This window comes from Sphaeramia orbicularis, chromosome 21 (genome assembly GCF_902148855.1).
Source record: "Sphaeramia orbicularis chromosome 21, fSphaOr1.1, whole genome shotgun sequence".
Classification (NCBI taxonomy): domain Eukaryota; kingdom Metazoa; phylum Chordata; class Actinopteri; order Kurtiformes; family Apogonidae; genus Sphaeramia; species Sphaeramia orbicularis.
This window is the reverse complement of record NC_043977.1, coordinates 32,614,003-32,626,808: the sequence shown is the minus strand read 5'-3', so window position 1 is coordinate 32,626,808 and position 12,806 is coordinate 32,614,003. Positions and strand designations below refer to the sequence as shown.

General features: G+C 38.2%; 1 protein-coding gene across 2 annotated transcripts in view; it reads left to right on the top strand.

Annotated features, from left to right (window-relative positions):
* uxs1 (UDP-glucuronate decarboxylase 1) overlaps positions 1-12,806 on the top strand; it is a 38,728-nt gene that overhangs the window by 13,220 nt on the left and 12,702 nt on the right. For both annotated transcript variants that reach the window (XM_030124917.1, XM_030124916.1), the window contains 3 exons: positions 5,182-5,286; positions 5,624-5,683; positions 6,849-6,970. In XM_030124917.1, coding sequence (XP_029980777.1) covers positions 5,182-5,286; positions 5,624-5,683; positions 6,849-6,970 — 287 coding nt within the window. The remainder of the gene's footprint in view (positions 1-5,181; positions 5,287-5,623; positions 5,684-6,848; positions 6,971-12,806) is intronic.

Genomic DNA, 12,806 nt, shown 5'->3' with positions numbered 1-12,806 from the left:
AGAGAAGTAAATCTTTCCATAGTTTAGGAGCTGCTACAGCAAAGGCACAGTCACCTCTGAGCTTGCACTTAGTTTTAGGGACACTCAAGAGCAGTTGATCAGCTGACATGAGAGAGGTGGCGGGGTTTAAAGCTGCAGCAGCTCGGAGTGGTAGGGTGGGGTGAGGCCATTGAGGGATTTAAAAGGAAATACAATAATTTTAAAACTGATCCTAAAATGTATAGGCAGCTAGTGAATTGAGGCTAAAATGGGGGAAATGTGCTCACTGTTTACGTGTGCCAGTTAAAAGATGTGCAGCAACATTTTGCACCATCTGAAGACGGGTGACAGAGGAGCCACTAACCCCTACATAAAGTGCACTACAGTAATCCACCCTAGTTGTCACAAAGGCATTGATTACTGTTTCAAAGTGCTGCCTAGAAAGAATTGGTTTAATTTTGGCCAGCTGCTTCCACTGGAAGAAGTTTGATTTGATAACTGAACTGATCATCTGACAGTCAAGCTTGAGATCAGTATCCCCTTTAACCCCAAGGTTTGTGACGGCTGGCTTAATGAACTGGGCCAAGGAACCCAGATTTGCAAGTGGGGGCCCAGTGGTGCCACCAAAAACCGTCTCCTCTGTCTTTTTCTTGTTAAAATTTGAAAAGTTTATAGCCATCCAGGCCTTTATGTCATCAAGACACCTAAGTAGTGGTTTGACAGAAAATTCATCTTTCTTTTTGAGAGGGGCATAGATCTTACTGTCATCCGCATAGCAGTGGAAATGCCATGCTTCCTAAGTATGGAACCAAGTGGAAGCAAGTGAAGAGATGAGAAGAGGGCCTAAGACTGAGCCCTGTGGGACCCCACATGAGAGACAAGCAGAGGAGGATACTGAGTCACCAAGGCTGACATAGAAAATTTGATCAGCAAAGTATGACCTGAACCACTCCAGTGCTGCGCCCCTGATACCCATTCACTGTTTTAAATGATAGATTAAAAGTTCATGGTCCACTGTGTCAAATGCAGCAGTTAAATCTAAAAGCACAAGAACAACCAGAGGCAGTAGCTGAAAAGATTTCATTAAAAACTCTTAAAAGAGCTGATTCAGTGCTTCGCACGGTTTTAAAACCAGATTGGAAGACCGCAAGAATTTTGTGCTCTTTCAGAAAATTAGCTATCTACAAACTATCTTCTTGAGAATTTTTGAGACAAAAGGCAATTTAGAGATAGGCCTGTAATTTGCCAGAACAGCAGTATCTAGTCCTGTTTTTTTAATCAAAGGTTGCACTACTGCATGTTTGAAATTTTCAGGGACCACATTTGAGGACAAACTGCTATTGATAAGTGTCAGAACAGAGGACCCTATGGTGGGGAGAACCTGAGGGCTTCAACTGACCAACAGTCTTCTGTAACAAGGACAGAGTCACAGGCTCAAACCTGTCAAAGACAGCAGAGCAGGGCACAGAGGCTCAAGTGTCTTATGCAGAGGGTGAGATTAAAGCTCTAGTGAAGGCAACCTTATCAATGAAAAAGTGAAGAAAATTTTCACACAGCAGGGGAGGAAGTCAATGCAAACAGTTTGTGGGGCATTAAGAATAGAGTCAATGGTCTTGAACAAAACAGGAGGCTTATGACAGACAGAATAATATCAGAGAAATATTTCCTATTAGCATCTTTCATAGTTGTCTGATAATGACACCAGCAGTCCCTCAAAATTTCTTATTTTTATTCTTCTTCTTATTCAACATCTTATCCTTATTGCTGAGCAACAATTTCAGAATTTTCAAAACTGCAACCATTAACTGTGAATGTGTTGCTCCAGTCACGTATGACAGGTAGTTTTAATAAAAAAGAGTATTTCTGAATCAGTCTTCGCTTTCAGTTCATGCAGCCAGAAAGACAACAGTTAAAATGGTACATCACCCATAATGAAAAAAAATCAAGACTGAATTTTTTGCCTGTGTCACCCAACTCTAAATGTAGCCTTACTTTCTCTTTCAGTAATTATACATGTGTACATTCACAAAGCCACTGTTAAGAAAATATCTTTTACAAGGAGAGTCAGCCAGCTGATAGTGTTTGTCATCATCTTTTCTTGATTATGAAACAGAGTGTCTATTCTAGTAATACATTTATAAACATGATTTGCATGATTACCCTTCATTATGTTTGGACTAAGTCACATATCTCTATTGTTGTTCAGTGCCAGTTCTTTTACCCTTACTTTAGTCAATTATTCTATGGTCATTTTTCCTGAAATGTTTTGTGTCCTAACAGAATACGTACTGCTTACTCTTGGTGTGATGTAATAATACATCTTTGTGAAACTAATACTATTTCTCTGAAAAATGTTTTCCAATGAAGTCATTCAAATGTAAAAATTGCTCTCAGTTTGCAGCATTTACATCTGATGGTCACTGGCCTTTCAAAAGCGAAGTACCTTTTACACAATGTCAGCTCTACAGTCGTAGAACTGGAGTGAAGTGGAGTGAACTTAGATGAAGAATAAAAATAAACTGGGAAGGATACAACAAACACACAAATGGTCAAAGGATACATATTAGACCTGTATGTTAAGGATACTCAAGAAAATCTGAGTCAAATGAAATGTTTTTTTATGCATCAGGGATGCATATAAATAGGCTGAACCATTTCTGAGCTCTAGTTTGTTTGCTCTGCGTATACCAGGTATTGATCTTTGCAGCACTAGCCCCTTTTACACAGCACTTTTGTTAAGGGAATATTTTGCCTGTATCACAGAATGACGTCTGTGTAAATGAAATGGTGGTATCATTTTGTCCCACCTTGATCGTGGCTTTGTAACACCTCTGGAGGTAGTAACAGAGCCCTGATAAAGGTGGAATCATGATTCTGGAATGCTGTGTGAAAAGAACACCTCTTGTTATGCAACCAAGGTGTGACGTTTTGGTGACGTATTGCGTGTATGAACCCTGCACCAGGGGGGTTTAAAAATGAGTGTGGGCCGTGTACAGTAAACAAACATATCAACATGACAAGAAAGATGTCGAACTGGGGAGACGCCAAGATCCACCAGCTGTTGTCACTTCAGGCGGAGGACTCTATCCACGCTAACATTTGTGGAACGGTGAAAGACGGGCCAACTCTGGAGAGGTTAGCAACACCACTGTGTTCGGGGTATTTCCGACGCAGAAGTTATAAGTCACACTATATGCTGAGCTGCGTCACCATCCTTTTGATTCCGGAACTCAGGTCCGCAGTGTAAAAGTCCAGCCTGTCTCACCTCTGTTACTCCTTTGACTTGGCTGTAGAACTCTGTCAATATTGGAAAAATCATGGGATCACCATCTCACCTTTTTTCCGGGATCTCTGTGTAAAAGTGGCTACTAAGAGACAATTGGTGGTTGTGGTGTAAGGGTGAGACTTGTGAAATTGCACTAGTTGCAGCATTGTTTTCACATCAAAAGCAGCAGGTAAAGACCCGTGTAAGAGAAGATTGATGGCTCAGCACCTCTGAGATGCAATGATTACACTGAAAAACACATTGCAGTAATAATGTTGTCATTGTAGAAGTGCACTCAGGCTGTCTGCTTGATGATTGCTTGACAGTAGATCAGTATCAGAGAGACGTGTCCAATTTACATTAAGTAGCGTTCCCCTGTCACCACTATCACAAAATCCACTGCCCAACACAGTGTGGTGTGACAGCTGCATAACAGCTGACACAGTGTAGCTGGAAGACATAACAGTAACAGCATTAACTAGTAAATATGCAAAGGATTTCACAATCACAAAAGATGAGTAAAGGTTCATGTTTGTCGCAAAGGTAATCTCCAATATGCATGTGTAACGTAGTATTAGAGAGTGTTTTCCCTTTTCTGTTTGTACTGCTTAAATGCCACCTGTAACAATGCAGTGTATTGGTAAAACTATAGAGATGAGATCCATGTAGGGAGGACGCAATTATTGGATAATTACATCATCAAGCTAACCACAATTATTTTGCATACATGGTTGTATGCAAACAGACGGACTTTATTTATCCCAAACTGGGAAATTACAGTGTAGCAGCAGCATGACACACATTCAATAACAATATAATACCACAGCAAACATGAGTAGAGAAATTTAACACAAGAGCAAACACTATAAATTAGTATAAAAAGATCTGCGTAGAATCTGGATAATAACTGTAATGTAGTGAAAAATATCTGTAATGTGCTGAAATAGAACTGTAAGGTGCAATACAAGTTGAAATATTCTAACAGAATGTGCAAAAATACATGTACATGCACCCATTACTTATTCTTGTAACTACATTTATGATGAAATGAAAAACAGCTGGAATGTAAATGTCATATTTCAGGAGGATATCAAGATTTTACTGGTGCACATATATCGTATCACAATTTGTTACCGTAATGAACAAACTCCTATTTTTCCAAGAAATTCTAGCTCCACTGGTTTACACATTAGTTGCACAAATATTTTCATTCTGTGTTTTATTTTATGCAGTATTATTAAAAAACAAAAAACAAAAGTGAGAAATAAGCAATGTACTGAATCTTAGAATATAGTGTTATTACTGTCATGCTAATGATGACATTTACTTAGCCATAGACATCGCATGATTTTTTTTTCCCCCCGAGAAAATCCATTACATGAGGTAGGAGCATCTAAGTGAATGGTTATGAAATGACTGAGCAATTCACAAACTCTGTCATAACAGCAGACCTAGGCTTCACCTTCCAGATTGTTTCATGAAAAAAAGACATTGGTATCTGTATATTTAAGGGGGTAGACATAGGAACTGAGGTATTACGTTGAAAAAAGAGTAAGGTTACAATAAATAAAGGAGCAAGGGACACTGTTTTGTGCCATAGTTGAAGACATATGTCCTTTAGTTGTTGATGAAATCCTTGAAAAAGGCAGAAATGTATGAATCTGCCTATAGAGTTGAAGACTTAAGAGTGCTAGAGAGAAATGAGGCATTATTATGTTACGATATTTAGTTCATGTTTTAGAAGAAAGTGTATTGCTCAGTTTTATGTGAACTCTTATGGGAAAATCAATCCCAAAGCACTTGTTACAATAAAGTCCCATTTTAAAACCCCTCCCCCATTGTGGTAGGCTTGCAAGTCTATCAGTAAATCCATAAATGTCCATATTCTGCCAACGTGTGCTTCAAGGTGATATTTTGTTTTCTATTACTCTTCACAGTGGACCAGATCTATCACCTGGCATCTCCAGCCTCTCCTCCAAACTACATGTATAACCCCATAAAAACCCTCAAAACTAACACCATTGGCACCCTAAATATGCTTGGTAAGTGAGTTCATTTAAAAGTTCACAAATTTTAATCTGATTTTGATAGCTGTCAACAGACAAATATTACTATTCCTCTTCATCTTCTTAAGTATAAATGTGATATAAACCATGAAATAATGTAAATAAAGTTTTTGAGCTTTAATTCATGCCATTTCAGCACTATAGTAGTGTTTTTTGTGTGTTCTTGCCTATTGTATATATGATGTGTACAGCCATGGAGCAGCTGATGGCCTGATTGATTTCTTAAATGCATGATTTGCCAAGCTCAGTCCTGGAGTTAAATCCCTTTGTTTATTTCCAAAGATAAGTATTTTTCCTCTGATGTTTGTGTTAGGATTGGCCAAACGTGTGGGTGCCAGACTCCTCCTCGCGTCAACATCTGAGGTTTATGGAGGTGAGTAAAACACTTCCCACCACCTCCCCCTCCTCCTCCCTTTTTTCTTAAACCACCAGATGAGGTGGGGATGAACACGATCTTCACACAGCCGGTACAAAAGTAACATTAAAAACACAGCACAGGCCTATTATTAGATCATTTAATATATGTTATAAGCCTATAACATTTTGCAGGAACTATTTATGGAAGTAAAGGAAGGATGACAGGAATGTATTTCTGTATTTTTATTTGATTGAAAACACCTTCAGTCTTTTTGTTTGTTGACGCTTTTGCATTTGTTATCTCTAATCTTGTGTGTAATTTGCACGTGACCATATTAACATTCTCCAGCATTCATTTCTGATGCTTTTTCCTTTTGTACAACTGCACAAGATGTATTTTGATGGTTTGATGTTGGCACCAAGTTATAGTTAACTTTGTTTTGAAAGCAGCACTAAATTCCATTTAATCCTTTATTTACAAGTACAGCATATACTCAACTGAGAACACAAACAGAGAGATTCACGGCAAGTATTAATTGACAGTTATGACCTTTACCCCAGAACTAATAAGCAGTGTTTCCTGTGGAATTGATCTGTTGATGCTTCGGTGTGTAATGGGGGGGTGGGGGGCACGTGCGTTTCGGTTGGCGGGGGATGCATGTGGGTGCGTTTCGGTCGGTAACTGCGCATGCGTTGGTTTCCGTCCTACTTTTAATACTATGGGGGTATGGGGCGGTGCCGTCCATGCCCCCTGCAGAAGTGAAAGTGAAACTTTATGCTCATTTATCTTTTCCCTACCTCCTGAAGCTTCGCAAACTTTCATTTGAGGGGGCAGGAAGTTTGTCCTGGCCTATTATATATTATACTTATGTATAATAAGTCTAATGCAATGGTGATGATTCTTTTTGTATGAAATGTTTGGTATGGCAGCATGGATGCCACGGCAAAATGTTACCAGCAGAAACGCTGCTAATAAGACTGTGTCACTGAACCTGTTTCAGCAGATCAGTGAATCGTTAATATTTTACACCAGTTGAGGTTTTACCACTGTTTGGTATTACAGTCCTTCAATACATTACTGTGAAAGTGTTCACGAACTGCCGTGAGTAGAAGTCTTGTTTAATTGTCTGTAAAGGGCACCATCTTTATCTTTAAAATGAAATCGTTTGTTTGTGTTTCAGACCCAGAAGTGCATCCTCAAAATGAAGAATACTGGGGTCACGTGAACCCTATCGGCCCTCGAGCATGCTACGATGAAGGAAAACGAGTAGCAGAGACCATGTGTTATGCCTACATGAAACAGGTAACATTACATAAAGCACTGCAACATTAAAATGCACAATTTTAGTTACAAAGTCATTTTCATGTTTTCCAGTGCTGCGGTGGTTCATGTTAATGTTTAGTACCTGTATGACTTTTATTGACATGCTATGAAGTTGGTTGTTTGGACAAAGTTAGATTATGCTTTTAGTCAAAATAACACAATTTCTGAAATTAAAAGGAACAATCTGCCTTATTTTAACATATGATTCACACTATTGTTTTTAGAGGGTTGTTTGGCATCACAGATATGCCAGTTGCAATTATGATCCAGTGATGAGAAATTTATAGTATCCTTGTAGAACAAAATTAGGCCACCCCTTGAAAATTTAGCAACAGTTTTTCTGATGATGTAAAGTCATAAATAATTTCTTCATGTTATGACTTGATTGATGCCAGCCTTTGATGAACTGATATGACTGATTCCTCTTGCCTTTCTTGTAGGCAGGTGATATTTATTTATCTGCCTTGTTGTCTGCTTCTCCTCAGTCACTCATTATTTTTTTCACATTTTATGGGAGAGTTCTCGGAAAGGCCCAGCCTTCAATATCTGTCCCTGTCAGCCGTTTGTGCAGAGAGACAAGAATATCTCACATTACATCTGTTGCTCAGTCATGTAATTGAAATTCATTAACATTTATAAAATGATGAGTGTAGGTTATGCATTGGATCAAAAAGCATGTTTTTCCCTTCACTCAGACAGAAAATTATCACGCAGATGACAAACTGTCAATCAATAGATCTGCCTTTACCAGTTGATGTGCTGCATTTTAAACAGCACAGCAATATGTAAAGCACTGCGTTATGTGACTGAGCTGCTTCCTGTTTCATAATTCGACTTAGTGTACAGATGTTATTGGTCTCATCAGGATTTTGTCTCTACTGATGTTAATTCTGTTAATGGATAATACAGTTTTTACTGAGTTGTTTCTCTAATGTCAAGAAAAAATTAAAGCTGCAAGCAGCATTGGGCGGGACCTCGCACCGGGCGATCCGCCTCCCCCGCGATCCACCCCCCGCGTGATCCGCCTCCCCCGCGATCCGCCTCTCGTGACCGTCCACACCTCAGCTCCACTCACACCTCTCCGTCCCCATACCAGTTCCCACCCTTTAGTGTCTGTCCTCCTTACATCTGTACAGAACACCAGCGACCCTCTGCTGAAACCACCATCACCTTTAAATGAGACTTTTATTTTGGAAACCCTACTGTGTGTATGTGCATTTGTTTTGGATGTGAGAGAAAGAATCAGTTTGAAAAATGAATTGAAATTGTATGAATAATTTAGCATTAAAGTGATGATTTACCACATTTAAGGGTTTTATTTTGGAAAAACCCTATTGTGTGAGCATGTGTGTCTGTGAGAAAGAGTACTTTTGAATAAAGAAACATTGTACAAACAGTTGAGCGTTTGGTCATAAAAATGAAAAGAAGTTATGTAACAGACATTTTGTATTATTCCTAACTGGGGTTTTATTTTGAAAAAATGTACTCTGTGTACTTTTTAATATGTGCAGAATTTCCAATATCCACAATACAATGCAGTAAAACCTGTTTTAAAATTAAAAAAAAAAAAAAAAATTTGGTTTGCCTGGGATTTGAACCCCGGTCCTCTTGTTCCATAGGCAGCTACATGAACCACTGCACTACAGACGGACACTTACTTACAAGTGTGCACCAGGAAGAGTTTTATAGGGACTTTGCCATTGTGAAAAGTGAAACTAAACATAGTCTTCAAAAAAATCGCCATAATTCCATAACCTTAGGTCGTATCTGAAAAATTCTTTCACTTTTGGATTCTGCAGACTTGTGGGAATTGAATGAGGTATAAGTTTTTATTCAAAAGTCTGAAATGACTAAGCAGTAATTGCAGAAACGTAGAGTAACTTTCAAAGGCAGATTGCCAACTTCCTGTTGGAGTTAGCTCATGAGTGTCAGTGTATGATTTGTCGGGCTCAATCAGACCAACATTTTGGCATTTGTTTCATGTTTCTGTGACATTCCTACTGGCCGCTAGGGCAGATTTTGTGTGTTTTTTAGTACATAGGTGGCGCTACAGAGTCCATTTTGGCACCCAAGGGGTTAATTTTGATATTGTATGAAAGTGTTCACCAGCCATGACGTACATGGCAAATTTGGTGAGTTTTGGAGCATGTTAAGGGGGTCAAATGGCAGTCTAAAGTAGAAAAAGTATAAAAATAAACAAATTGTCATAAATCAATAACCGTACATCGTATGTCAAAAATTTTTGCATGTGAGCGTTGTGCTGAGTCCCATGAACGTGTAGATATGTCACATGTGGGGAAAAACTGCAAAGTGAAACATGAGTTCCAAACATCGCAACTTTGCGGGCTTCTAAAAAAAAAAAAAAGACAGTTAAGACTAAGTTACGAGACCACTTTTTTGAGGAGAGTCCACTCTATCTTTTGGTGCCATTTTGAAATCAATATGACAAACGGTGTCATCGGAGTTAGTTTTAGAAATTTTATTTTGAACGGCATATTGCGAACTTCCTGTTGGAGATAGGTCATCAGTGTCGGTGGATGATTTGTAGTGCTTCATCCAACAAAAACTTTGGCACTAGTTTCATGTCTGTACGATTTTCCTACTGGCCACTAGGGCTGTTGCCGTTTTTTTTCCACATAGGTGGCGCTAGAGAGCCCATTTTGGCACCTATGGGGTTAATTTTTTCATTTTATCAAATTTTTCGCCAGGCCTGACATGTGTGCCAAATTTGGGGAGTTTTCAAGCATGTTTAGGGGGTCAAAATCCAGGTCAAAGTGGCGTCGGAAAAATAATAATAAAAAACGAACGAATAACAATAGGGCCTTGCTTGCAGGCAAGGCCTCTCACTGTGTGAGAGGGCCTTACCTTTCGGCTCGGTCCCTAATTAAGGACAAGGCTTGCCTCTGAAACCTATGACTTATGGTAGAAATAATAAATAAATATATATATATATATATATATATTAATAGTTATAGATCATTAATTTTGCTGCTGCATAAAATGACACCATATTACTTTGAAAGCTCAAACCACTTTGCATTAAGAAACACTTATTAAGTCCTAGTGCACATTGAATGTTGACTTTCACACCAGGAGACTCATTATTTTCTACATGAGAACCACTTTTACGTGATTTGACTGGGTCAGAACAGCTCGTTCACTTCATAAATTATAGTGTAGTGTGTTATGGGATGGTCTTTTTTTATTCTATCAGATGTAGTATGACTCTTAGTCAGATAGTTAAGCCCGCTGTTTGGAATCATCTGCTTTAGGCATGTTTTTTTCATGCCTAAAGAAGAATAAAAATTCGTGTATGAAAGGGTTAACCATACTGGACAAATACCACGAAGAAGAGGAAAGTTTTTTGAGAAGAAGAAGAAGAAAGTCTAAGCTCTTCAACAGACTGTTTTAGTCTGTAAAGGTGGAATCTTCATTATCAGATTTTTTTTACACAAGCACATATTTAGAGTTTACAGTACAGTAGCACAGTAGGTATAGATCAACATTTATGAATAAAATGACTTTTAAAGCCATCAGGGTTTTCCTTTTGTGTAAATGAGGAAACAATCTGGAATTAAATGTTTACTTGACAATTTTAAATAATTTCAGAAATTAGAAAAACCCAATTCTCTCAACAACAACAAGCAGCATGTACATTAGGAAAAACAGATACTGAAAAAAACACCCAGGAAAAATTAGTATTCCAAGAACACAGTGTGATAGCAAATAAATTGAGTTCAGTGGTTAAAGCCGTGGAAGCGTGGCTGCCAATCCGCACCAAAGGGCCGGTCTGACCACCACCAAACATTCATACACATTCATTACACCAGTGTGTGTAGCACTAGAGGCAAGGATTCGAACTGCCAACCCTCTGGTTATTGGATGATGAGCTCCACCTCCTGAGCCACAGCTACCTTTTTTTTCCCGTATATACAGATGCATCTTAAAAAATTTAAATATTGATTGAAAATTTTATTGATGAAAGCTTACAGGTAAAGAAAATAAAATATCCAGTATCTCACAACATGAGAATATTTCATAAGATCAATTTTAAGAAAGGTTTTCATAATGCAGAAACTGTCAAACTTCTGAAAATATGTTAATTTATTCACTGAATTCTTGGTTGGGGTCTTATCTTCCTCTTGATAATACTACATAGATTCATGTCAGGCTGGTTGGCTGGCCAGTCAAGTCCTGCTAGAAAAGAAAATCAGCATCTTTGTGAAGCCTGTTGGCAGGGAAAACTAAAACGTGCTCTAGAATCTCCTCTGGTTGACAACTGCATTGACCTTAGACTTTATAAAACATGGTGGACCAACACCAGCAGATGACATGACACTCTTCTATGTGTGGTGGCTCTGATTTCTGCCTTAGTCCACTATTAGTGAAGCTCCCCCAAGTTCTGGAATCAGCTTTTCTTGACAATCCTGTCAAGACTGTGGCCACCCCCGTTTATTCACCTCTTCCTACCACACTTTTCCCTTCCAGTCAACATTTGGAGAATATGTTTGGATATACCACTCTGTGAACAGCCAGCCCTTTAAGCAGTGACCTTCTATGGCTTACCCCCCTTGCAGTGGTCTCAATTGGTGTCTTCTAGGCAATGGTCAAGTCAGCAGTCTTCCCCTTGTTTGTGCTAGTGTGTACTGAACCAGACTGAAAGATTCATGGTATTCAGGCAGCATAAATGCTGATTTAAACTCAAAATGCTATTCGAATATTTTGCAAAACATGTTGTCTTTGACATAATGTGGTCACTTCAACCTAACAAAGCAGAGTGAAATATTGTGTGTTACTAAAGCCTCCATTTCAATTATAACACGATGCCCTTGTACAGTGGAGAGGCTGGTAATTGCCTGAAGAGTTTCTAAGAAGGGTTTGTCTTGGCTGATATAATATCATGTAAATTGTGTGTGGCTACCTACATTATTTTCACAACCTATGGAGACCTTTGTAGGGATGAAATTATCTGCTGTGCATTTACTCTATCCTGTCACCAAATAAAATAAAAGCTGTAGCTTAGAAAACATTCTCAGTTTACACTGATAATCATAAAACACTTGAATATGTTATGAAGATTTGAAAGATTAAGCTTCTTCTCACATGTTCATTTGTTTTCAGTCTTTGCATTCCTATTTCTACCTCCTCTTGTCTTTAAAATTGTTGCGCTTTTCTGTTAATTCCTTTCAAAAGAAACTTGCTCTGAATGTGCACCTCTATTTTCGGATTGAATTTATTTCCACTCTCCTCTGAAAATCAGCTTTTCAGCTACAAAGCTACAGTAACAAACACTTAGCCATTGTCAGACATCACATCTTTGTTCTTGAATATCCAGGTTTTCTTTTTTTCTGTATTCTGACATTTCCATAGTTACACACTAATGGGATTTTCTGTGAAATCTTCAATTCCTATTTCTGAATTACACTCCACTTCAATAACCATTTAGACACATAACAGCAAATCGCAAAGGACAAATGCATCAGTGTTATGTCACATTCACGTATACATGTTGATTGTATGATGACAAAGCCCTTTTCTTCTCATTATCTTGATATTAATATCTTGTTTTCAATAATATTTGTATTCTTGAATTTTTTACTATGGCTTTTTCAGGAGATGTTGTGTGCGGAGTAGTGTAAATGTGCACCCATATGTTATGAATGTATATAATTACCTTAAGGCAGTGCAACTAACTATAAAATATTTAACACTCCATGGACAGATTATTAGAGATAATAGTAAAATATTTATTTGGCAAATTATACTCATTATTTTTCAACCTCATGTAAGAAAACACTGGAATAGTCTGGAAAAT